Genomic DNA, 26194 nt, shown 5'->3' on the forward strand with positions numbered 1-26194 from the left:
AGGAGGACTGTAAAAGCTAAGAGTCTCTGTGAATTCAGCAGAGAACAGACAGACAAACAATGTGGATCATTCAGAAGCATCCCCATCCTTCCTTCCTTCCTTTCTTATCTTTTAGTTAGAAAAATACAAAAACAAACAAACAAAAAAGCAACATGTGATAATGTTAATACCACTGTATATTCAACGGTTTGGCTTTTATTTATTGCAACACAAAGCTGCACTAAGAGAACTTTGTCTTTTTAAAAATGAGTGTTTAAGGCGTGTACTGTCACAGATAACAAATAACCTAACCCGATTTGTTGTTTTGTGTTTTTGCTGTCCTCCATGATTATTGATTTAATTATTTTGTAGTCTAATCAGCATTTTAAAATTCAAATAGCTGTTAACATAAGCTAAAGGGACATATCACCCTGATGGCTTAAACTCCAACTCTGGTCAAGCCAGAAGCAATAAATAAATAAATAAATAGATAGAGGAAATAGCAAACAATTAAAACAAAAAACACATTTATATGTTTTGGATCACATGAATACAAAAATTCTTAATTTTTTGATGATACTCACTTGAGAGGAATGCGGGGAACTGCGGTGGGTGTGGAAGCAGCAGTGATGACCTGTAAAATCTGTTCCAGAGCAGACAGGCCACCGCCTACTTGGAAGGCCACTTGGTCTGCATTATTCTGTTGAGAACAGGACAGAGAAAGAGCGAGGGTAAGAAAGAAACAAAGGTGTAGTCAGGGGACAGCAAGCAGCCGGCCTGACAGGGGATTACATAGCTCTTGCTGGAGACGGAGCCTTTCTTTCTCCTACAGGGGTAAAGGATTGAAATGTGAAACAAAGTGATCCCTAAAGTATTCCTGTTTAATCTCAAAAGTGCACAACCTGACTCCGCCCCACAACAGTGAACTTTCAGTGAAAGGCAAAATGCTTTGCAGGCTCCGGTAAGCATCAGGGTGGTCTCAATGGATCACAACAGGCTAAGTAAAAGTGAGAAAATGCCACGCAGGCGATCTAAGAACAGAACAACCCAGAGAATTTGAACTGTTCTAATAGCAAGACACTATAGCTCTACTGGATCATTATCAATATTATTCATCTTCTTTGGGTTTGAAACTTTCCATTTTAGGTGAACTTTAATAAATGGCTGAATATCAAAGTGGCTCTGGTCAGTTCTTTTCATGCTTTTATTTACGACTGCTATATTATAGTTTACAAATACAAATGAGAGGGCAGTGGCTGATGCCACTAGCTGGCATGATTATAGAATACATTATTTCCAAACCAGAGTTGAAGGCTCTCACACCAATAATATGGCAATGCATTTCAGAAAGCTATAAAAACGTCAACAAAATTAATTGGTTAAGATTTATACATTAAATTTCCATCCAACTTTGTTGTAGACGGCAAAACCTTGAGACCAGGAGTTTTCAAAGTTTTGATCACTGAGTGCCAATATAGGGATGTGGCATATGATGATAGTCAACCTGGAAAAAGCACAAATTAAAGTCTTTTAGTCAGTGTTTTTGCCATCTTTGTTTAGGGGATATTGGAGTTTCCTCATGGAATTCAGTAACTTTGGATGGGTTTGTCGTTTTTTAAACTCTCAGTGAGCTGCCTTAGGAAAATGTAGTCAGCACTGATGGCTGAAACAGAAGAAAAATTGGAACACAAGTATAATGCTAAGTTAGCATCATTTTGAGTTCCTATATCACAAAATGACATGAACCGTGGGTAAATGAGATGCAGTGGTATATTTTTTTTTACTCTAGCACTACGTAAATTATTATCAGGGGCTTTGGCTTTAGACAAATAGGGATTCGATTGGTATGTATGTATGTATGTAAAACAATAAAAAAAAATAAGGTTCGATATTTTAAATTTTAATATCTTTGGGTATTTCCAACTTAGTAAAAAGATTGGCAGAAATAACCTTTGCATGAATCTCACTAACATTAAATAGAAAAAAATAGAGAAAGTTTTACTTTGTTCCTCTGTTCAAACCAAACTTCCTTTTTGAATCCTAACCCTTAATCGGCATTATTATTAGATACATCTGCTTGTCACACATCACTTGTCATGTAATCAGTGAGGAAATGAACTAATAACTACAGAATTTCAGCAGGAACAAATTAATATTTAAGAAATATTTCTTACTTAAAATGATATCCATTGGTTCCTCTTGTTGAATTATTTTTTCCTTACTCCACTTACAATATAAAAATACAAATAAAATGACTCTGCAAAGGAAACCTATAATTATAGCGGATTAGATTTCTAACATCATGTAAATAGATAGGCCCCGTCTCCTGTGACGATAGATTAATTGGCAGTATGTGGGATGCTGTTGCTACAGCTTCTCGTACATCAACAAATACAAATCCTGGAGTGGGTACTGACTATGAGGCATGTTTGTGCCTGGCTGGATGAAGAGCAGAGGAAGTGGAGGTGAGCTGCTGACGGAGGGCCTGCTTCACACAACTACAGAGAGCCTACAGGTCACTCCTCCACCTAATGAGGTTACGGTCTCCTCAAAGCTGTGACAGCACTAAAATCCAGCCACTTCACAGTGCTTTTGTTCCACAGATGGGAAGTTGCCAACAAGCCCGAACACACTGAAAGACAAACGCTTTACTAAATTACAGATAAGCTCTTCATCTGTCATCTGTGCCGGCTGCTGAGGTAACGGCTCCCTAATTCCGGTGTTAAGACGGAAAAAAATATTTAAACACGCAAAAAAAAAAAAAAAGTCTTTGCATTAAACATAATGGCAAAAGTCTCCATGACGCTCTCAAGAGTCAACGGGATCATTTTTAAAAGACCTTACTTGTGACTTTCCTTTACACTGCCAAAGGTTTCCGTGTTTAATCAATTAGGTCTCGATTACCGAACTTGGCTCAACCCCTCATCAACACACCAACCTAAAAGCTTCTGGGCTAAATGAGAAAAGGCAGCTCATTCATAGTAGCTTCTCAAATGGTATTAGAGTGGGTAACCGGGACCTGCCCAGTCCTGGTTGTCTCCTGCAAAAAAAATTAAAAAATAAAACAGAAAAGACTTTGTTGCTCAGTAGCTCCTTTCCTGTTCTGCTGACAGATTTATCTAGAACAATACGGGTGAAGGGATTAAGCTGAAGCTACCTGAACTGCTACCTTTAGGTCTACAGAAAACAAAATCAGACTGTGATGGTTTAAATAAAGCCTTGTTTTGTATGATAGCAGCCTGCGATCTAGAATTGCTGATCTTTCCGCCATGTAATGCAGTTGCATTTCTAAGCAAATGGAACAAGCATCTGGCGATGATATATCCTTTCTCCAAACCCAAGGCGGAGCAACAGTATTCGTGTTTATATGAAGGTAATTACAATGACAGCATATATACACAGTAAGCTGAATTTGCATGCACACTTAACTGAATGAAAACGGTGTTCTGTTTCTCTAAGATCATGGGATTCACAACTTGCATTCCTAAGAGACAGCTACAATAAAGATCCTCCATCCAGGGCTCCCAACAGGATACTCCAACACTTTGGGTAAGACTGCAAATAAGTACATTTCCCCAGAGTAGATAAGATTATCAGTTAGCAGTTCCCTCCCTACTCATTGTGGCCACCTTAGCTCAAAAACAAACAGGGAAACTAAATCTTACGCATTAACTCTAATGTTGCAAGAACTGGGTTGATGACCAAGCAAGTTGTTGGAGACTATATTCTTAGCCACATATCAGTGAGGTGATAGCATTGCCAACAAACCCTATTAAACCAACCCACGATAGGGCGATCGTGGCTCAAAGAGTTGGCAGTTCGTCTTGTAACCGGAAGGTTGCCGGTCCGAGCCCCGGCTCGGACAGTCTCGGTCGTTGTGTCCTTGGGCAAGACACTTCACCTACCGCCTACTGGTGATGGCCAGAGGGGCTGATGGCGCGATATGGCAGCCTTGCTTCTGTCAGTCTGCCCCAGGGCAGCTGTGGCTACAACTGTAGCTTGCCTCCACCAGTGTTTGAATGTGAGAGTGAATGAATAGTGGAATTGTACAGCGCTTTGAGGGCCCCGAAAAGCGCTATATAAATGCAATCCATTATTATTATTATTATGTCTTCTTCTTAGTCATTCTCTTGCATGTTTTTGCAGAACAGTATGGTGGCACAATGAAGCTGACCTTTCTCTATAAAACATCTTCGCTTCATCCTAAAAGATATTGTGTGGCAGTTGGTAAGTACTTCAGTATTCCTGCTTAAGTTATGGCCTAAAACATGTCTTATGAGGTCACACAATCTGTACATATCAAAGACGATCTTATAGTTGCAATGTGGGCTGTGAAATCCAGTGTAAAATATTGTCAGTATATCTAAAACAATTACTGCATGCACATAAAGTTTTACTGTAGGCTGAATGTTATCCCTTGCTCTAATTCTTTGCATTAAACCAGGTTAACCATAGCCAAAGTATGATCATAGATTAAAGACGAGTAACAGTGCTTGAAGTTCTAATTGGTCTTTGAGCAGTAGCAACCTGGTCAAACAGAAAACTTAAGAATTAAAAAAAAAAGACTGGGCAAAGACAGAAAGTCAGAGGCAGCTCCTGAATAATGCATCAGGAGGACTTAATCTAATTTTCGCCCTGGGTAACTATTGTTACACCGGCTGATGGGAGGACCAAAGCAGCTGGTAATTTTTGCAACAGTGACCAGAAGAAATTGCTTTTCATAGTCTCCTAAAACCAGACAATCCAATCAAATCAAAGAGGAAGGCACAACTGGGCTACCTCACGAACAGATGGAAAAGAACTGGCAAAGTAAATTAAGGCAAGACTTAAACTTTCATCTGGGTCTTCATTTATGTCAAGGGTTCATCCTCCCTCACAACCAAGTACACCAGATGATCATCTCCTTACATATATGTCATCATTATACAGCATGCCAAGTTTTCTGTAAACCACAATAAGGCTGCAGGACTAAACACTTTAAAGTCAAAATTTCTAAGTATAAACATGTGTTTATACAAGTCATAATGGCATATGATTTAGGAGGCTGCGTGGAATCATCCATTTCCACATTTGCTCTTCATTCACAAACGTTGTTTATTTCACGAAAAAAAACACATGATCAATCAAAAGGCCACAAAAACCAAAACCTACCACAGAAGCCACAAACTGTCTTCAGCTAAAACTAATACAGTAAGAGGTTTAAAGCTATTCCACTACCCACTGGTCTCATGGTGGAGAAATAACAGGGCTGTTTGGAAGACAGAAATGACAGCCTATAGTTACATTTCTGTAACACTGGAGCTAAAACTAAGAGACACTTTTCATCTTCCGCCAACGATCCAAATAATTTTTAGAATTATTTTCCCCATTTGGTTAAGCCAAAGAAAAACCTCCAGGTCTGATATAAGGATTTCAAATAAAATATATCAAACTTATCTGAAAAGTCTGCTTTATGAGTGACTTCATTTTTGGGGGGGATAATTTAGAAAAATGAAACGATCATGTCAGCCTAGATTTCCCCAGGTCTACACAGATCATTCATTGGCACACTACATATTTAAGGACTGATGCTTTTGGGAGAACCTGTTTTCGACAGTAAATGGCAAAAAACCATAAGAAACAAGAAATATAGCAATAGAGTTGTTTTTGCACATAAATGTGATTCATGTCCTTTCTTACATGTAGCACAAATCAAGAGATAGTCCGCTTCAGACGCATTATCACTTCTGCCAATATTCCAATTGGTTTAGGTTAGGAAACTGTTTGAGCAGAGAGTGCAGCAGGCAGGATACAGAATGAAAACTCACTAGCTGCACTGAGCCTTTATGCTATTCTATGCAGTTTAAAGATTGTGATCACACTGCTGACAATAGTTGTGTTCTCACATGTACCTACACCAAGCTATATCTACAAAGGTTCAGAGCTGCTGTGCATGTGCTTGTCTGAGAACATCTCAACATCTGAGTTTGCAACTCTCTTCAAAATAAACTGTTTATTTTAAACCAGAAATTAAAATTCAACTTCTTTTACAATGTGCCAGAACAATATGTTTATAATTTCACATTTCTTAAATTAACTAAGTAATGTGTTCTCCCTCTCGGTTTTTTTTCTTTTTTTGGAAAAACTTCTGACGCTGCTGATCTGGGTTTTAACCTGTCAGTCAGCTGGAGGCCCCAGTGAGAAACCCTGTAATCCTTCCACTCTGCCCTTCACCTTCCCCCATGTCCCCAGATACAGCTCCCACCAATCCCACTACTCACTCAAATCAAGCTGTGAGTGCTACCTAATGAAAACGAAACAATCTTGGTGCAGTATTTGGCTCTCAGACCCATGCTCCTGCCCTTTTCTAGACAAGCTTCAGCTGAAGGGAATGGTAAAGACTTTGAGCAATATATAAATACAAGTGCTTAACAATAAGGCGAGTGTGCATTAGAAAGAAAGGGGGAGCACATTGGGAGAATTGCTTCTCTTAATCACCCTAAGTAAGGAGGGAGGGGGCGAAAAAAAAAAATCAGGTTTGACACAAGAAAAATCATTAGAGGCCACAGGGGGAGAAACACAGTGGGGTCAGAGACTAGACGTAGCCTAGAGAGAAAAGAAGGAGTGAGTGGTGGTGGTGGTGGTGGTGGGGGGGGGTTGGGACCCAAGCAGCAGCGCAGGAGAGGAGCATCGTGTGTTGTTGAAGGGATTAGGAGAGAAAGTGGAGACTGAATCAGATATGGGGGAGAAAAACAAATCTGTAGGTGAGTCAATGACATGAGAGATGCTTGTTAGGTCAAATAATCAAAACGGCTCCGACTTGAAGTGACTCAGGGGCCAGACAGCCATGCTGATGGAGACTCTATTTATTTGACTTTGTCAAGGGATTAAGGAGAGAAGCACTCCCCAGACTGCCTCATTGGTTAATCATGATTCGACACAACTTTGAATGGATACCACTGCAAAAAGATGGTAAAGGAGAGCTTGACAAAATACTTCACAGACTTGCTTTTAAACTGAGGAAAAAGACAAGGCAAAAGGACTTTCACTTCATTTGCTTATTGCAAGTGACACCACTGTTGAATGCAGTGCATCTCCTCTGGCCCACTGACCTGTGACCTCCCACTGGGAGCACGTGGAGCTGAGAGGAGGAGTCCTCGTGTAGTAACAGCTTGCGCGCTAGTCACATCACACCGGTCCCCTCCTCTCTCCTTACAAAACACCATGCCACCCACCTCTGCCACTTTATTCTCCGTCTCCCTGGGGAAATTCGGTAATAGCCTCTCCAGCCGGCCCCGTCACTACTGATGGGACACCATAATGTCTCTATCCTCACGCCCAGAGGCATGCTCAGTGGGATGTTTTGATGGTTCAAACCACAACTTGGCAGGAAATTTATGCCTCATTACAGGAAGTGGGCCGTATATTCTCCTCATCATAAACACGGTGGCAGGTGTTTTAATTCCAACCCTCAAAGTCTCAAATTGATGTGACTTTTACTGTCTAAAAAAAAAAAAAAAAAGTAAAAAAAGGCAACAAGGCTTATAGAGCCTTGTTTCACCTGAACTGCATTCAAGAAAGTTTGCCATTACATTTTTAAATCATTTATTTATACAGTTGTGGTAGGAGTATTTACAATAAAAGCCAACCCCTCCTTGTTTTGTATAGTCAAATTAAAAGATCTTTGCTAAATAAAGTCTTGTGCATCAATGACATTTCATCTGGAAATCCAATTTAGCAAAGTCTAAACCAGCGACATCTGAGTCGTGCAAACCACACAGACACAAGACAATGCTTGCTCTCGTGCTAGGAAGCTTCTCTATTGGTACCATGTGCACAGTGTAAACACTGTTAATCTGGTCTTCATTAGCCAATAACCAAAGGCAAGTTGGTATGCAGAAAGCGAAAACACAGCTCATAACTAAAAAGACGGCTGGCATGACCTCTGCACTGTGGCAGACTGCTCAGTGTAAAACCATAGATCAGTCTAGCATATTATGTAACCCAAAAACCTTTGTGATAGACCTTTATATTAAAGAAAAGGATGGCTTTAAGTGCATAAAAACATAACAGACAGTTACCTGCTTCTCCAAGATGCGTGAGATCTCTCCCAGAGTTCGGTCCAGACCAGACACTTTGTTGTTGGCCCACTGCCCGCTATCTTGGCCCTGCAACTGCTTCAACAGGTCTTTCACTAACCGCTGCAACCTGAACATAACAGCCAAAAGTTATAAATCTTTTAAAACATCGGTCCTTAATTTAGGATTTTCATACCACCGGTAAAGCTAAAATGTTTAACCAATTAACTGATTAGTCTACAAAAAACAAAAAGATGATTAAAGAACTCTTCGAGTCAATTTTAGGAACACTTTACAAAAACAAATAATAATAGAATAATAGAACATTTACATTTTTTATATTTTTGACACTTGAGATATAACGGCACTGTGAATCATGGTTAATTAATAATAATTATTATTATTAAAAATAATTGAATTTAAAATCTAAAAGTGAGTGTATCGTTTTCCACTTGGGAAAGCCATGTTCCAATTTACTTACAGATTTAAACATGTGATTAAGAAAAAAAAATAAGCAATGGATTGCAGCACTACAAACATCAGGGAAAAATTATTAATACAGATGAAAAATGTCAAATTTTTTTAAAAAGGGAAAACCCCAAACAAAAGAAAACACTTACTTGGCCTTGTATGGGGAGTCAGGGACCTGAGTCTTTGCCTCCATTGATGTCTCATATTCCTTTGCTCTAAAGAGAGAGAAGTAGGAAACAGTCCTTGAATCCCAGGAAAAAAGTGTTTGGCCCGTCAGTAACGAACACGAAGGATCAAAGTGTGAGGAGAGAGAGAGAAAATACTTCAAACCGAGTCTGTTTATTTGGCCTGTCAGCCAATCACCATGTAACTTGGCTTAAAATAATCAGACAGCAGCACTGCAGGGACCTGTGTTTTGCTGCCATCTACTCATGTCACCAAGGCTTAATTCCCTCCTGCCATTTTTAACAAGGAGACTAGAGTTCTTTGCTGCCCTCGCTGTCAAACGGTTAATGGGGGTTAGAAGCAATACAACCATGGCTATTAGAGAACTGTCATCTCCATGGCGTTAGTCAACATCTCCAGTCTGAAAAAGGCAAACTTTGTGTTTGTGCATGTTTGTGGGTGAAAATGAGTTATGGAGAGGTCCATTTATCTGTCAATCACACACTCCCAGACATGATAAGTAACTATTGATCAGAGGTTGACAGGGCACCTTCCGGCTAATCGTCTCTACACTGATAGAATCAAACTCCTCCCGGAAGACGACAAGTGGATTTCCCCCAACAGGCCATTCCTGCTCCAACTAAAGTCTGCCCTTGAACACGAGAGATTGTGAAGAGTAGATTGTTCATCCAAAAGACACTGACATTTTCCCCTCACAGTTTGACCAAAATGACTAAAAATCATGGATAGCCAGTGCACAAATTTAAGCAGTCAGAAATTATATATCAATGCTAATTTTGTATCTATTAATTTGAGGCCATTGGTTTAATCTTCAGGTCCTCTAGTTCACATACAGTGTCCTTAGGTGAGCTAGTGAACACAAAATTGCCTCTAATGCATTCCAATGTGAATGACTGGGTGAATGTACCCTATAGTGAAAAGCGCTAGTCCATTTAACTGATTATGTTATTTAAAATTAATTTATCATAAATATCCTTAAAATCAGCTTTACTAACAGAAAAGAAAAATTACTTACTTAAAAAATAATCATTAGAACTGATTTTCAACAGTTATAAGCAAAGGGATTTTTTTCCCCTTTGCTTATAACTGTTGAAAATCAGTGGCCTGATTCAGCGTTCATTCTGAATATGTAGAGATTTTATGTGCCACGTGAGCAGGATAAATAGGTAGCACAGACATGGTTTAACAAGGACTTGAACTATATCCACTCTGTTTGCCATTCATGAGATTACAATATTAATCTGACAGGTTTATATCTAATCAGGTTAAACAGGGAGCAATTGCTACACAATTTATTATAGTCATGTAAAAAATGGGCAATAAATCTTAGTGTTCGGCAATAACGGAGAAAGCCCATTTCTACAGGGTAGGGCTATAAGCACTTCATAATACACGAGATCTCGATTCCTTTTAATTATCCCATTTTGTTTACAGAGAATTTTCTCCACGTTTACATCCAAATCATGGCTACACTGCAAAACAGACCCACTTTGAGGTCATAACAAGCGGTAAAACTGACAATGGTTCAATAATTCAATCTAGTCCATTTAGCTTGTCTGTGTATTATTAAGGACATATGTTTTTCCTTTAAGGGAACCTCTTTTTTCTCCCTTTATCTAAGGAATCAGGGTGGTAACACAAGCTAAGGCCATGCTTAGCACCTCATGCAGTTCTCCATACTCTATAAGGCGTGTCTACATATTCACGTCGCTCTTAGATCCACGTAGCCAACAAAACAAACCACAAGCAACCAGAAACAGGCAAGAAGCTCACATCTGAGTATCAGTGTGTACTCTGCTTTGAAAGTCCAGAACTCATCCTGACACTGACAGGCTACTTACATTAAATTTTAATAGCTTATTTTCCCTTCCAAAAAATTTATTATAGAGGAGTTACGCCAAATAAGTGGGCTAAAGTATGTGTGTGCCACTTTATGACACAACAGGGCTCCATGCAGGCCTAGTTTAAACTCCTGTGAGACACACTCACATTTTACGGACACCATACGGTGTTCCAATAAAACGGTTCATTTCCACCCAGCGGTGAAGCAGCTCACCTTTATGTTTACAGGGGCTCTGTGTTATTTATGACCTCTGAAGGCCTGCTGCCTTTGAGTGCTAGTCTCAGCAGAGCTGGTGCGCGAGTGATGGTGAACAGAGGCAGATCATGTTGTCACTTTCTCAGTACCGCTGAGTCTCACAAAGCCAAAAACAGCAGAGCTGAGAATAAAACATTGCAGTAGAAAGGCAGTTTCAGCTTGTAGTTGCCTCTTTGGAATACATTTTTCCTTCTGAACTATAAATTATTAAAACAGCGAAAACTCAATCATTGCCAAATTTTCAGCTTAATTGTGATAAGATTTTAGAGGATCGTTAGGTCAGCCTACACTCACAAAACAGCACAAACCCCTGCGATAACAAACGATGACATGTACTTGACCACCATAGCCAGTCTTTTTTCTCTCTCTCTCCCTCTCTTTACCAAAAATAAATAAATATTAATGACGAAAACAAAGCTATCCAACCTTAAACTTCATGAGTGGTGGTGAATGTTTAGAGAGCAGGAGAAACAAATGTTTAGTCATGCCATTAACATTACATTATCAGCACACCCTCCATTATATTGTTATTGGTAAACGGACTGCTCTATAGTGAGTAAAATGCTCGTGCGTCCACATGCACTGACCGGACGTCAGGGTTTGCTCGAGGACACTTAACCCCTTGAGGACAGGAGGAGGAGGGGGTTCAAAGTACCAACACTACAACACCTGCTCTACTTCGGGAGCCACAGTCGCGTCATTACATTGGTATATTTGTGTGTACATAAAGTCTTTATGCTCTTCCTCTGGCGTGTATCACCACTGTTTTTTCATTTAATTACATCTTCAAGCTCGGTTGTAAAAGCGAATATTAAAAGTGAAAAGAATAGTAATGTTTTGATATGGTTCCTGGCCAGTAACGATGAGTCATCAAATTCAGCTTAGGGAATCAGTTTTCAGTGATCAAACATGGAAGATGAGGCATCCAAAGCAGTAGCTAGCTGGATCAAGAGTGTCGTTGAAAAAACACAAAACAAAAACATGTTCAGCAGATCACTTTTTCTTAATGTCTGCATACACATTTGTTGTTAATATGATTTTTCAGCCCGTGACTAAGTTTGATGGACATAATATGCTGATTTATGATTCATTCTTTCTTTTTATTGTGCGATTGCTGTCTTTTGAGGGTAAGTCTTACAATCTTCCCAATAATAAGCATCGGTACCATCTCACAGTAAGTACTGCATGTCTCATCCATCAATCTTCTTTTTGACAGCCAGCTGGATTGATTGAGTTCAGGTCCAGGTTCTGACACACAGCAGCGTCACCTCCTATTTGTTGATTGCTATTGATTTTCTTTGATACTTCATTTAAAAATCAATAATTCAGAACAAGAAAAATAGGCATGGCTCATACATACTTGAACATACATCGCTGGTACTGAGGAAGGCTTCAGATTTGGCAATGCCATGGCAGTAATTTGGAGGAAAGCTCTTTACAGGTGAAAGCCGGGGAGCCACGGATCGATTTGCAGCTTTGCTCCCCAATCACGGAAAGTGGTCATAAATTAACATCATCAGTGTTACCTTGTAGAAAGCCTGGATGCACGTAACATCTGTTTTCCATATCGTTGTCACTCATAAAAAGAAAAAGAAAGGAAAAAAAAAAGTCCTGGCTGAGGTTTGTCCTCTCCTGCCTGCGAGAGGGTGGTGAGAAAAATCGAGACCGACAGTAACAGAGAGAAAATGGATGAATTACCTGGAGTTCATCCTGGCGCGGAGCTTTTTGGCCTTCTTTCGTGCCTTCTGCCGCTCTTCTCCATCCTTCACGCTTTCCGAAGAAACAGAGCTGTCCGTCAAAATATCCACAATGTATTTCTTTAAGGAAAGATGCTCCTAGAGCCGGGAAGAAAAAAAAGAATATCAAAAGCTACTAACAAATTGTTCTCAGATTATTGGTTATAACAAACTCCAACATCCGCACCAGAAGGAAAATAAGTAATTTTATGCAAGTGCATAACTTTAGCACTCATTTCCTGGAAAACAGACAGTGTACTTTTATGGAAACAAATATAGGTTGCCCCATGTCAGCCACAACACAACACTGCTGCTTGCACCAAATATACTGTACCTGTACAAACAGCAATTAAACAGCATTTGCTTGCTACTTTTTACGTACAATTTTAACACTATTCACTTTATACGCAGTAAACTGAAGGAAGGCAAAGACCAAAAGAAAGACTACACTGACATATCGCAGGAAAAGTAGTGTCTGTGTTTGTTTCTCCTCTTTGAGTAGTGAAGATGAGTTCCAAAGGTTTTTTCCTCCCTCAGAATTCTGACTTTAATCTGAATTTGACAAAAAACAAAAAGACGTCCCCACTTTGTACTTTTTCCTGTGACCCTAATCCTTTTCCATATTATTAGACGCGACTTGTAGTCTTATGAATGTGTTATGTGACACATTGTTGCATACCTCTCAGTAACACCACTGAATACTGTAATTACTCTCAGTAATGAATGCTCTTTTGAAGCCACCTGCCTGCCCACGAACATGCTGCAGGCCAGGAGGTGTTGCTTCCTGTCAGACAATTATGATATTTCTACTCATAGACAAGAGAATATAACCCAATTTGAACAGCATGACACATGCGGAAGAAACAAATTACTAAATTACACTGTCATCCAGCACCCCAAAGGATACAATGGCCCCAGACAAAAGGTTTCAGTTATGTAGGCAAGTTAACTTGTGTGATGCCACAGCCTTTGGTCAAAGTTTTTCCTGCACCTGCTCCCTGAATAGGGCTCTTCACCGAGAGGCGTCATATGAAACAGTTGTCATTAGTTGGGCTCAAGTGTGGTCTCAAGCAAAACGAGTGCCACAAAACTAATGCCTAAAACTAAAGGTTTACTTGCTGTGGAAAACATAGTTTATAACTAAAGATTCACAGGATTTCAACTGCAAGACCATGGGAGACTAAGAATGGGACATTTGCTTCAAATACATATAAAATTGAAAAGAGAGAGAAAGAGAGCGAGAGAAAAACTAAGACACTGTCTTAATGTTCAAGAAAAGAATAAAAGAAATCAAGGCACTTCATTTGGAAGCATTCTTGAAGGATTTTTTTTTTTTTCAAAAGTAACAGAGTGTGACTCTAGTTCTAGTTTCTATACAAAGACGACACAAAACACGGCAGTTTAAATTTGACCATACGCACAATCACAATATTAAATTCAATTAAATCTCAATATACATTCCTCATTTAAAGATGAAGCAAGATTTTCAAAGCTTCAGGACCGATTCACTGAAATGAATGTGACTGTAGTTTCCTCTGATTTGCATTTGCACACCTCTGCCCTCGATTCACTGATATCACAGGTCACTAATATCTCGTGACCGTAGCTATCCCTCGCTTAGAAGACAGCAGCTCAGTAATCTCTCAGAGAGGCCATCCTGTGAACTAGCTGCTCACTTAATGGAATTGCTTCACCAACAGATCTGTTGGAAAAGACTAGTTACATAAAACATATCCATTGGGATATAAATTCTGTTTTTCTTTGTTTTGTCTTTTTTGAAGGTTGTTATGTAAACTTTGTGAATTTAGGATGAGAAGATTTAACAACATATACTTACCTACCAAAGGAACCTCTGCAACAAAACTACACAAACACTGGTCAAAGGGCATTGCAGCTACACGTTGCCTCTAGTGAGAGAAACTAGATAGTACTATAAACATCTCATCTTCCTCTTGACACAAACTGCCCTTTAACAGATCAAAAAGACAGCCTACAGAAATACAAATTCTACAGGATATGCTCATCCAGCCCATCTTTTCTACCATACAAAGGCCAACGTGGTAGACTTCCATTTGGCCTACACAAACAGCCTTTTCATGCAGTCTCTTTGATAAAGAGATAAGACTCGGCTGCTTGTTGAGCAAATCACACAGTCATAAAAAAAGTACAGAAGTCATAAAGAAAGCAAACAAAAAAGCAAATCAACTATTCTTTCATTATCAGGTAAATAATCTTAAATCGCTTGAACTACACAAATAAATTCTGGTTGAGAGACTGCTCTTTTAAACAGCAGCTTTGTTGCTATACCGAATCGACAGCACATCTCAAAACCCTTTTGTGGTGGGAGAAACTTTCTGGACATTTCAACAGGCGTCTCTATTTGTATCTATCAGTACAGCTTCAACAAGTCCTCGAGGACTACTCGGTGCCTCACATAAGTCAGTTCTGATACCCGATGCAGCGTGGCGATCACTCTACTCATCGTGCTTGCCAGTCGCTAAAGACAAGAACAGCCTTTCCTCTGAGAAACCTATTTATTAATGACCCTAGATATAAATTCCTTGCGTTATATGGGTTTTGGATGTTATTTCATTATATCAAAGCAGGAAAAAAAAGGAAAGCAATCTCAAGTCCTCTACCCGTATATCGATCCACCCTGTTGAATACAAGTGTATTTTCAATTTAATTCACAAGTCTCTCAGAATGGAAGAGAATGAAAAAAATATGAGGGCACATCGGCTTCTGCTGAAAAACTATGGAGTGACCTCACAGACCTCACAGCACAGTTGGACAAACCATCTTCATTTTAATTAAAAATCCTTCGCTGCAGGAAGAGTTATGGAGCCACAGTGAAAAATAGTTGGCAGCGGTGTGAATGAAATTGTGAAACTGAGCTTTGATATAAATAATATGTGGCGCAGATGAATCTATCCAAACAAAGTCTCTTCACTTTAAATAAGAAAAGATCATTCTGGACATCTAAATGTTATATATTAGAGGTACAGGAATGGCTAAAGCCTCAGTCCTGTAATAACACATCTAATACAAATTGTCCAAGCATGACATCAAGATTAAGATGCAGGATATTATGAGGATGACCTCAGCAACGACCTAAATTCTGAATGATTAGTGCTGAAAAATGACAAGTTAAGGTTGTATTAGGATTACTGCTAAAAATGTAGTGAATCAAACAAATACAAGGCATAAGTGTTCATATATAAACTGTTTTTCTCCCCAAACCCAAGGTTATGATGCTGTCAAAAAGGAAACAAAAAGAAACTGCATTTGGAAAGGAAATGATTAAAAAAAAATGAAAGTTATTAATTATTCCTCACTGGAAAAAAAAGCCTTGAATGAAGGAGCTGCTGAAGCCAAAGGTTCTGCGTACAGCACCAACAGTTGTCACCTTCACAATGAGCCCTGCTGAAAAGCCAATCTCATATTACAGCCTGAGAGGTTACCTTGCATTAATGAGCTGCCTTCCCATAGAAAAGTGCTCCATGACACACAAAAAATAAAAAAGCCTGGAGACAAGAGGGTGATGTCAGTCCTCCACTGAAGCGCTGAACCTTAACTGAGTACATTTCAAGGCTCATTTGTAATCTCACAAAGCCAGCTACAGGCCTGTGGCAGTATATAAGAGGACATATAAACATCAATAATGACCGTGTCATAAAAGACAACTGCTGTGCTCTTTGTCTATTTTTTTTTTATTTTTTTTTTTACATGAAACAGGCAGCAACAGGGCAATATTCTTTGGCAGAGTGAGAGGATGTTTGTTCCCAGCTGGGTCACAGTGATACGCACCACTTCCTCATCGGAGAGCTCCCGTCCCTGGATGCTGCTACTGTCTCGCACGGCCTGTTGGTGCCTCTTGCCCTTGGTGTGGCTGAACAGGTGCACCTCTGAGGTTATCTACAAATACAAACAGAGTGGTCAGAGGTCAGTGCTGTGGACACAATGGAGAAAGAGGCAGGAGAAGGTCAACAGGGCCCCATGTTGCCGTGGTGAAACAATATACCGCAGGGACACATACACTGGGACAAGAACTGCCTCCTCTAAAGCTTAGTTTAGAAAGGGATTTATTATGTTTAGTTCAAGCTCCATATACTCTGCTATAGTAGATTTGCACGACTGACTGTTCAGAATACTTATCTTATCATATTTTGGGTCTTGTAACCCCTAGGTTCATTCACTAAAATAAGCCCAAACCAGTGGATGAAGATCTTGGGGCTGACAACGGTTAGAGCAATTGCCATACATTATGCTGCAGTGATACTTTTGTATCTCACTTAATTGTTCTGGTTTTTATTATATAAACGGAACTTAGGGCAACCATGTACATACAAGGAAAAAAAAAAGAAAAGCAAGCTGATGACAACAGTTGACTCATCACAGATTGCTAACTAGCTGTAGTGGATGTTTGAGAAACGGGAACTAGAAGAGACAGGTGTACAACAGGCAATGTTTTCCTGCCATTTCTGGAAACAGGCCCATTTGGAATGGTTTGTGTTTAATATAATTAAATAAAGTGCTTGCTGCTGACCCATCTATGATCCCTGGTGTCAGATGCTGGCCAAGGTCATCTAACATTTTAACAAGATTCCTCCCCCCCCACCCCTTTTTCTGATGCTGGTTTGAAAACTCAAGGTGTCCCACCCTTGTTTTGGTGGCAGCCAGTTAATCAGAGATAAACGTGTCTGCGCGTTGCCTGATGCTTCAAAGAAAGAAAGGAGGGGGGGAAAAAAGGCATAATCATGGCCAGTCATAAATCTGTGTTTAGGAGACTGTGTTTAATCGGTGCTGTTAAATCCTCATTTAAATGTGGCCTCTTTCAAAACTCCTCTGAATCACCTTCAGGTTAGTAATTCTGTGTACATACAGCCTGTCAAATGAGGTCTTTTTTTTTTTTGCTTTCCTCATGTTTATATATAGCAAAGACGCATAAATATATTAGTTCAGGAGATCAAAATAAAAATATTTAAGTTAATTGGTAAAGTTAGTTGTAGAGTTAGTTAATAGTTTGGATACTGCATTAAATATTAGTGAAGTAGTCTAACTGATCCAGAGACTGATTGGAAACTTTACATACCACAACTCCACACAGTGAACACTGTTTCTTGCGCTCATATGGTGTCAGTTTAGGTGCGTAGTCTGTGTTAGCATGTCGACCGCTGCTGAGCTCAGCAGCCTTTTCTTTCCTCTGTTCGATTTGCTCCATATGCCTGCGGCTGCTCTCATCATGCTATGGAAGGAACCAAAAAACCCAGGTCATACGAGAAACATGGACTCTTGTCTAATGTTTGTTAAAGAAGCAAGGTGGCGGTGTATAAACTTACCTTCATCTGAATTTTCTTCTGCAGTTCCTCCATGGCTTCTTGTTGAGCAGCGCTGAGAGCAGCCAGACGCTCCTCTCGGTCTCTGCAGATGGGACATAAAATGACAAATAAGTGCATCTAAAAGCAAGTCTTAAAAAGACAGCAAGAATCAAAGTGATGCAGCCTGTTTAATCAGAGGGTGCTTTTCAATTTTTGACACTACGACTTGTAGATTTCATTTGAATAGAACGGCTATTTTAGCTCATCAATCCACCCCCTCAGTAATCCATAATAACAGAGAAAACATCTACAATAAAACACTTAACTACATCATTCATAAAAAATAGCTAGACACTTTGCTGGGCCACTTAAAGTTGTGGTAAGCTGTATTCTGCTTACTCGAATAATTTAGCACCTCCTCCAATGTTTCATTGTGAGCAGGAAAAACTGCACAACTATATCAGGACAGTTTAGAAAGTCACAGACAACTGACACTGTATGAAAGTCTCGTCCTGGGCTATTGATTGGTGACTAAAGAATAAAAATCAGATATCTTCCCATTTAAACCTTAATCTCTCAATCTTAAACCGACCCCTCAAAGGGGGACAAAAAGTACGTTTTCCACTCATGCTGAAGTGATTTGGAAGTACAAACCTCGCTCTTTCCCGTGCTGCATCCTCTCGGGCTTTCTCCTTTTCCTGCCTCTGCTGTTCAATACGAGCCTCCTGCTCCTTCCTCTTCATCAGCAGCTCCTCCATTCTTGCCTGTCGCTCTGCTTCCAGGAGTCGCTTACGCTCCTACACAGGAGCGGAATAGAGTGGGGATTGGTAATTTAAAAATCCTATTAGAGAACAAAAATGAAGGCAAAAAAAGGTTTTTCTTAATCACCTGCACAGCCTCATCTCTGGCCTGCTTCTCCTCCTGCCTCCTTTGTCTCTCTTCCTGCAGTTCATTAAGGCGTTGCTCATATTCACTTAACTTGGCAAGGGCATCGTGCCTTTTATTTTGGGCTTCCAGGGTGTTGATGAAAGCAATTTCATTCACCTGCAAAAATACATCCTTGAATGACAATATGAAAATATATATATATAAAATGCATGACTGCAAGAGATTCGCTCTTAATACCTTGGCCTCCTCTTCTTGGGCTTTCTTCACAATAGCCTGCAGTTGCAGCTCCCTCTTAAACTCGGCGTGCAACAGTTTTTCCTCCATCATTCTCCGCCGCTGCTCCAACAACTCCTCTTTCCATTTCCTCACATCTTTTTCCTGCAGAAAGTGAAAAGCAAGAAGCAAGAAAAATCCACAGAGTATTCTTTAAGACCAAACAGACAATAGATTCCTGACCGCTCGGTTTCTAACCTCTCTCGGTGTGTTCACGTGGGGATTAATGAGACTAAACACCACTTCATGGATTTATGTGGTTAACCTGAATTATTCTGGGACTAACTCATCTTGCCATGGCTGAGAGTAGAAAAACAAACTTCATGAAAGACTGTTGATTTTGGCTGGGAGTCTCCATTACGACTGCCTGTGGCCAGCTGGCCTAGATGTGACTGGAATGGGTTACAATATTTGGTGATTCTATCGGGCAGTGTGCTGACAGAATCTCTCGCTGCGAGCCAGGCTAAGCTTAGCTTGCATGGAACTTCTTCGCGGTGCTTTCCGTCAAGTTCATGCAGACTTACTCACCCTCTCCAACAGCTTCTGCAGCTTGAGCGTCTTTTCTTCTCTGAGTTTGTCCCTCAGCTGCTGCGCCTTCAGCTGTTTCTCCTCATGTTTCTTCTTTGACTCTGCAATGGTCCTGTCAAAAATATGGAAATGCATCATTCATCTCTTTCCCTCTCCTTATCAACAATGTGGAAGGCAGACGCAGACCCTAACAGACACCTAGGGCCTGTTTAGACATTCTGGGTGGTAAGCTAAAAAGAAAGAGGTCAGACACAGTAAGTGAGCCTTTGATTTTCCGGATGCAGGGATCAATCCTTGTCAAAGTAAGGGGAGGGGAGAGGGCTGCTAAAGAGTAAACCTGGGTGCTGTTCAGGAAGGCAAAAAGAAAAAGACTGAACTGTGCTGATCTTGTTAGTTTGAGTTACGAAATAAGCCAACTAGCCGGGAAAAAAGAAAATGCAATATATCATGTGGTACCTTTTACGTGATGGTGAGGACAATTTCTCATGCATGTGGATGCCGTGTCCAGGAGGCCGAGCGGGCTCTTCCTCTACCATGTCGCCCCATGATGTAGTCTGCCGCCACGGTTCCCGAGCTACAGGAAGGACAACAAAAATAGACTTGAGTGCAGTGTTTACCTTTACAAAAAGTGTTTAAATCTCAGATGTTGCCTTTCATACCATCGTAATCCGCCAGCATGTCATTCCAATCTATATTAGCTCCACAGCTTCCATTACCGATGCTGGCCTGTGGTAAATATTTGAGTTGTTGTTTTGTTTTTTAAATAGTAGATTCACAATAAGAAAAAAACATTTTAAATACCATTTTTAATGACTGTCAAATTAAAAGTACCAAACATTCAAAAGCATAATAAAAAACATGACGGATCTTACAGAGAAGTCACTTTCATTGTCAGTCTCCAGGTCATTGTTCTCAGCCTGAATCTCTCTCGTCAACTGCTCCTCCTCAGCAATGGCACTAGCGATTGCCTCTTCGTTAGCTTTCTCCAGCCGGTCTGCCAGCTCCTCTTTCTTGGCCAGGACCTCTGCCATAGACTGGGGCTGAACAGAGAGCACAGATTCCACCTCACACACATTTCACATCCCATAAATGTTAAAACGATCCCACTGTACACCAAGTACTCTATTAAATATTGGTTTACAATATTGGTTTAATTTTTTGTGTTGATTTGAAAAATAAAAGTTGCAGAATTGATTCCTCTTTAATCAAAAATAGCACTGAAGAAACGTAAGTAGTTAGATTACATGAAAGCTATATTATCCAATATCTCTCCAGCACTTCACCATTGAAACCCTACTTTCCTGAACTATTCCTGAACCACGAGAGAAACTGCTGGTCGATGAGTAAATGCTATTAAATACTAAACAAAACAGGGTCATGTTTGTAATTGAAGAAAAGCATTCGTGAGAACACCTGTATATATTTTAGCTTCTGTAAAGGTGATTTGATTTGTCACTGGAACCAAATATAAGGGGGGATAACATACCAACCCAATCACAGTTTGTACCACACAATCACCACAATTCTCACAAGTGAGGAAGCATCCAAAATACATGCATGGCACATTAACAGTGAGGATGAAGAGATGGTGGAAGGAGGCATGGTTTTGCTCTATGAAACTGGCAGTTTATTTAAGGGTTTTATGTATGAGGAATTGAGGTATTATTGTGAAAATAAGGGATTATTTCGGGCAGGAATTACTCTAAATCAAGCGTAAACTAACAAGGAAGAGGCTTCTCAAAAGGATCTGCATTTGCAGCAGTATACACGAGTAGTTTTCAGTCTTCAGTGTAGGTATACCAGTATTCTGCAAAAGATCAGACTAGTTAATATTCAGACTAAGTGAAGGTTCTACATAATATAAATCATATTTAAATGCAAATTCATCCTTTAATTAAATGTAACTGTGTGTTTGCATTCTCCAAATGAGGCCTTAAAGAAAAGACAAAGCCTGAAGCAGAAGACAACAGTAATTAGAAACTTTATACGAAAATAAATAAATAAATAATTCAGTTTAACTGAACACAAAATGCTGCACAAACTTGGTTGGAGTAGGTTGAATACAATCTACATCTACACACAACTGTTCTTAACAGTGAATGGTACCACAACAACACTACACAGAGCTATATACTCTTGCCTGCACATTTGGTCTGGAGGTCTCTTAAGATTGACTTTGTTTAGGCGGTGAAAGACCCTTGGGGATCCCTGCCCTCCCAGCCCTCCCCTCCCTCTGCTCCTCCATCTCTCAGCACTCACAGTAGAAAGCTCTGTGGGGTCCAGCACACTCTCCAGTTTCACCGCTGCCATGGGAGTCTCAGCCTGTCCTGCAGCAGATGTGGCCATGCCCTGTGACGTGCCCCCCTCAGCCCCACTGTCCCCAAAGGCCAACTGTGTACTGAGGCCATCCGTCTGGGGTAGATCTAGTGATGTGGCGAGGGTCACGACAGAAACTGGGACTGATAAGGTAATGTCTGTTGGTGAGGTTATGGATGGGGTGTGCTCTGGGGGTTGGAATGGGGTAAGGGCTGCTATGGTGGGAGGCACGTCTTCACAGGGTGCGTCGACACACTGCCCCGAGCCTTGTGCACTCTCTGCTGGGGGCTGCACCGACAGTCACACACACACACAAACACACGCAAACTCAATTAAAGACATGCATATATAAAGCAATTCATGAAAGCAATACAAAAATAAAATAAAACCAAAACAGTCACTATTCAACACACAGCTGAAAAACAAATCATGCAAGGAAGCTGGAACCGACATGCCCTAAATATCCACTTATGATTAAAATAAACAAAGAATGCAAATACAATTTAGATAGCTATAACACACCCTTACCAAGTGTGTCTTAATGCATTGTCTGCGTATTTATTTCATGACAGTGAAGATGGGCTTTATGCCTCTGAAATGTCAGCGCGCAATCAATCGTTTCAAAGTTGATATCCCCGTCTCGACAGTCTGTCTATGAATACCATCAAGCCCAAACAAAAACAAATACGGCTGATAAAATGGTCTAGTGTTACAATACATGCTTATCATGAATAATTGATATCCAGGGACTGTTCGGGCAGAAAGACGTCACAAGGTACTAAACATTAGTACCTCCATTATTTGTCCATTCTTTGGACCTTCAACCTCCTCTTGTGGCTCAGGCTCCGAAGGGATTTGCTGCTTGGTGTCTGTCTGACTCGCGTCCTTGTGCCGGGGACACTCGGGACGGAATTGCTCATTTGCTTGTGGTGGCACACGCGACTGGTTACCCTTATTGCTGTCCTGTTTTGGGGTGACGCAAGCCAAGACAGGACTGACCTTGGCAACCATGGCGGCAGAGCGAGGTTTGGCAGTGCGTCCTCGCTGTACCGTTTCCCAGCCTTCTGCGTCCTTTTTACCTGTGAACACACAAGGCGCTCCGTAAATCAAGGAGAAGATTAAATTGCACTCTCTTTTAAGTACAGAGTGAAGTGCGATTTTATGAGGGGTTTCTTACCAGGTTTTTCTGCCTGGGATGTTGTGGGTTGACAAGAGCCAAGGACGGACTGAGTGCACTTTACTCGGTCTGCCCAGCTGGGGCCTGTGTGAGAGTGCCTGGTTGCAGGAGGACCACTGATGAAGACACATACAGAGCATGCATCAGAACAAACAAATGGCCATTAAACTCAACAGGTACAATCCCCTCCTTCCAAGTCTGAGCAGCTCCTACTGTGTTGCCTGTCTGTAAAGCTTCAGCAATCTTAAGAAAGCGTCTAGCCAAAGCATCTGAGTACATTCCACTGTGAGATAGCAATGGACGTATTGGACAACAGGCCTCCGTCATGATCAATATCCATTTCCTGCAGCATCAGATTACAGAGCGGTGCACATATTGAACCGATGCTTCAGCAGTCTTTAACTGACACTTTCATCTACACCTTCCACTGATTCTGCGGCCCAAGAGTGAGACACTCAACAAATTGCATTAAACAAATGCTTCATTGGCTGTCTTGCTAGATAGTCTGCACTTCCTAACCTCTACAAAAACAACCATAATGCATCATAACAAATATTGATTGGTGAATCATAGGATGCCTTATGATACAATGCTAGACTGGAAACAATAACAGGTAAAAGCTTACCCAAAGTTGAGGGCGCGACGTGCACCTGGCGTAGGTACCATTCTGTCTGTGGGGCTTGGCATTACATGACGTCCCGGAGACATCTTACGCACCTCCCAGGCTAAAGAAGTTGGCCTGAACAAAAGTGAAAGTGCCGTACATCACTAAACTTTTTCTAGTTGCCAAACACAAACACTTGACTCACACATTTGCCAAATCAGTCAGATGGTTGATTCACTTGTAGCAATGTATGCAATAAATGAAGCATGTAAAAGTTCCAGGTTGTTCTATTGATTAACAGCCCGTTTCAAATTTACAGCTGCAATGGTCACTGTGTTAAAGAGAAGCCAATAAACTCCTGGATCTCTTTGAATTAAAGCCAAGGCTATTGATTCATTCTGTTTGTGACTCAAAGCCAGGGACCGGACACCCGCATTTTTGGTTCCACCTCAGGGAGCAATTCAAAGTGGAAAGAGAATGAGAGTGAAAAAAAAAAACAAAAAAACAATGGGCCTCATTCGAGTTTGGAAATGCCCCTTACCCTGACCAGAAAATAGTACCGTTCAAGAGTACTGTCGGATTCAGGAAAAAAAAGCACACAAACCAATTTTGTTCTGACAGAACAAAACTGTGGGTATGGTAGTAAATCAAAATCGGACCAGCTTTGGTTTCACATCTGCAATCTGCATGCTACCATGCGTCTGTTTCTCTATATAAGAAAACAAGTTTCCCTAAGTGGATTTCCTTGGGAGTGACATATTGTGCATTAAATATCTGGAACGTTTTGTGCCCTTTATTTTGTCTGGTCTTTGTGTTGGTAAAAACTAGTATTGAAAAGGTTGCATATGTTTAATGGAGGAGAGGGGGGGCTAGCTTACACATTGTCAGTTAATATACTATGTTCTAAACATGCAGTTTAATTCCTTATTATTGTTTATGAACATTTTTTGGTTTAGCTTGCTTTGGAAAACTGTAAATAGTAACTAATAAGACACCAATACTACATGACAGTTCAAATATGTGTCTTTACATTTTTTTGATACAGTCTGGCTTCCATCAACTGTTAGCATGATTTGAGGCAAATTTAAATGTCCTCATAAAATAATGTACTAAATGTGTTTGCACATAGATTTGTGCACAAAATGTATGCCTAGTTTACAGTCAGATTGTTTGTGAGCAATGCTTGTGAATGAGGTCCACTGAAAAAGTGAAGAGCATCTTAAAATGACCTGTTCTGAGCATCTGTTTTCTCCAACTTCTCCTGAAGGTTGATCCAGTCTATGAGAGCTTTGAAGTCCCGTACATAGTTGTCCAGCATCATCAACACCTCCTGAAGACAGCAGGTATAACAGTACGGAGACACCACAATTTAGAAAACACAAAATATGAATAATAAAAAAATAATAAAAAATATAGCACACAAAAACCCCTCAAGTTTAAAATAAATAACTGATGGATGTGCACTCAATATTTGCTCAACACTAAAAGCATTTTAAAATCTTCTTACATATACCTGCAAACACCAAGAAAAATCCATCGCCGTGTCTGCTGTAAATTGTGCAAACCACAAAGCAGAATTCATAGTCATACGTTTCCAAAAGGTTATTTAAAAATAATCATTAGCTGATTTTGATCTGAGTTTGTAGTCAGAAATTTTAAATTCACTTGTTCCAGCGTTTAGGTCCATTTGAGTATATTGAACATATATTATTGACTAAAATAAGATATTTCAGTGTGGTACCATGGGCCACGGGAAATAAGGTTTGGCATGTTTAACCCTTTTGTGACACTTTATTATCAAAAGGATAAACTGAAAAATAATAAGTGAAAAACAGCCTTTTTATTATCTTCGTCACAGATTGTTTTTCCAAAAAACAAAAAAAAATTGTGCTTAATGAATTAAAAACTGACAAAAGAGAACTTGCAAAGTTTTGCTAGAAAGCACGAGCTGACCCACAAAGTTTCAATGAATGTTAAGAAAAACACTTGACTGAAAGCTTCAAGAACAATGAAGGCAAATTCCTTTTAACAAATGCCCATTATCTGCACTTGTACTCAGCCGGTGTTGGTTACTCAGAGGTGGTAGGCTGTGGAGGGTTTTTTTTCTCCCCAGAGCTCTAATGAAACAGACACAACTGATTGATGGGGAGCATGAAGGGAGTGGTAATTGAGAGTAAACCTTCACAGTGCTTTTAGTTAATAGACAAGTCAGTCCAGTGAAAGATGCATTGAGCAGGTTTGCTGATTAGGGCTGGTTAACAGCCAGTGTCTACTGCTGCGGCTCGCTTCATTTGGTAATGAAGGTTTGCTGTGCATTTGACAGCTAAACCAACATTGAGTGAAAGCACCATAAAGCAGAGGACAGAGAACAGACACGCTTAGCCAAAAATAACCACCAAATAATAATTCATGAGAAATGGATTCAACCTTCACGAGGCATTGTCATAAAGCAAGACGGCCAGTAAAAGCTTGTGGTCCAAACAAAAATGATCAGCCATGTCATGTTCAGTCAAGGTCAGACTTATTGACTTCTGGGAAGGAAATATTTTATAGTTCACATTGT

At 40.2% G+C, this 26194-nt stretch overlaps 1 protein-coding gene across 3 annotated transcripts in view; it reads right to left on the reverse strand.

Annotated features, from left to right (window-relative positions):
* Nucleotides 1–26194, reverse strand: part of scaper (S-phase cyclin A-associated protein in the ER) — a 58375-nt gene that overhangs the window by 21275 nt on the left and 10906 nt on the right. For 2 of the 3 annotated variants that reach the window (XM_085166112.1, XM_085166113.1), the window contains exons 5-23: nucleotides 24861–24961; nucleotides 23653–23766; nucleotides 23028–23143; nucleotides 22643–22929; nucleotides 21794–22138; nucleotides 20407–20574; nucleotides 20194–20260; nucleotides 19991–20108; nucleotides 19535–19646; nucleotides 18971–19111; nucleotides 18734–18889; nucleotides 18500–18642; nucleotides 17867–17948; nucleotides 17620–17772; nucleotides 16335–16442; nucleotides 12490–12626; nucleotides 8657–8722; nucleotides 8040–8166; nucleotides 564–679 (exon numbers count right to left, since the gene is read on the reverse strand). In XM_085166112.1, the coding sequence (XP_085022238.1) occupies nucleotides 564–679; nucleotides 8040–8166; nucleotides 8657–8722; nucleotides 12490–12626; nucleotides 16335–16442; nucleotides 17620–17772; nucleotides 17867–17948; nucleotides 18500–18642; nucleotides 18734–18889; nucleotides 18971–19111; nucleotides 19535–19646; nucleotides 19991–20108; nucleotides 20194–20260; nucleotides 20407–20574; nucleotides 21794–22138; nucleotides 22643–22929; nucleotides 23028–23143; nucleotides 23653–23766; nucleotides 24861–24961 (2657 nt within the window). The remainder of the gene's footprint in view (nucleotides 1–563; nucleotides 680–8039; nucleotides 8167–8656; nucleotides 8723–12489; nucleotides 12627–16334; nucleotides 16443–17619; nucleotides 17773–17866; nucleotides 17949–18499; nucleotides 18643–18733; nucleotides 18890–18970; nucleotides 19112–19534; nucleotides 19647–19990; nucleotides 20109–20193; nucleotides 20261–20406; nucleotides 20575–21793; nucleotides 22139–22642; nucleotides 22930–23027; nucleotides 23144–23652; nucleotides 23767–24860; nucleotides 24962–26194) is intronic. The other variant, XM_085166114.1, reaches the window with a different exon arrangement.

Source organism: Neolamprologus multifasciatus, chromosome 7 (genome assembly GCF_963576455.1).
Source record: "Neolamprologus multifasciatus chromosome 7, fNeoMul1.2, whole genome shotgun sequence".
Classification (NCBI taxonomy): domain Eukaryota; kingdom Metazoa; phylum Chordata; class Actinopteri; order Cichliformes; family Cichlidae; genus Neolamprologus; species Neolamprologus multifasciatus.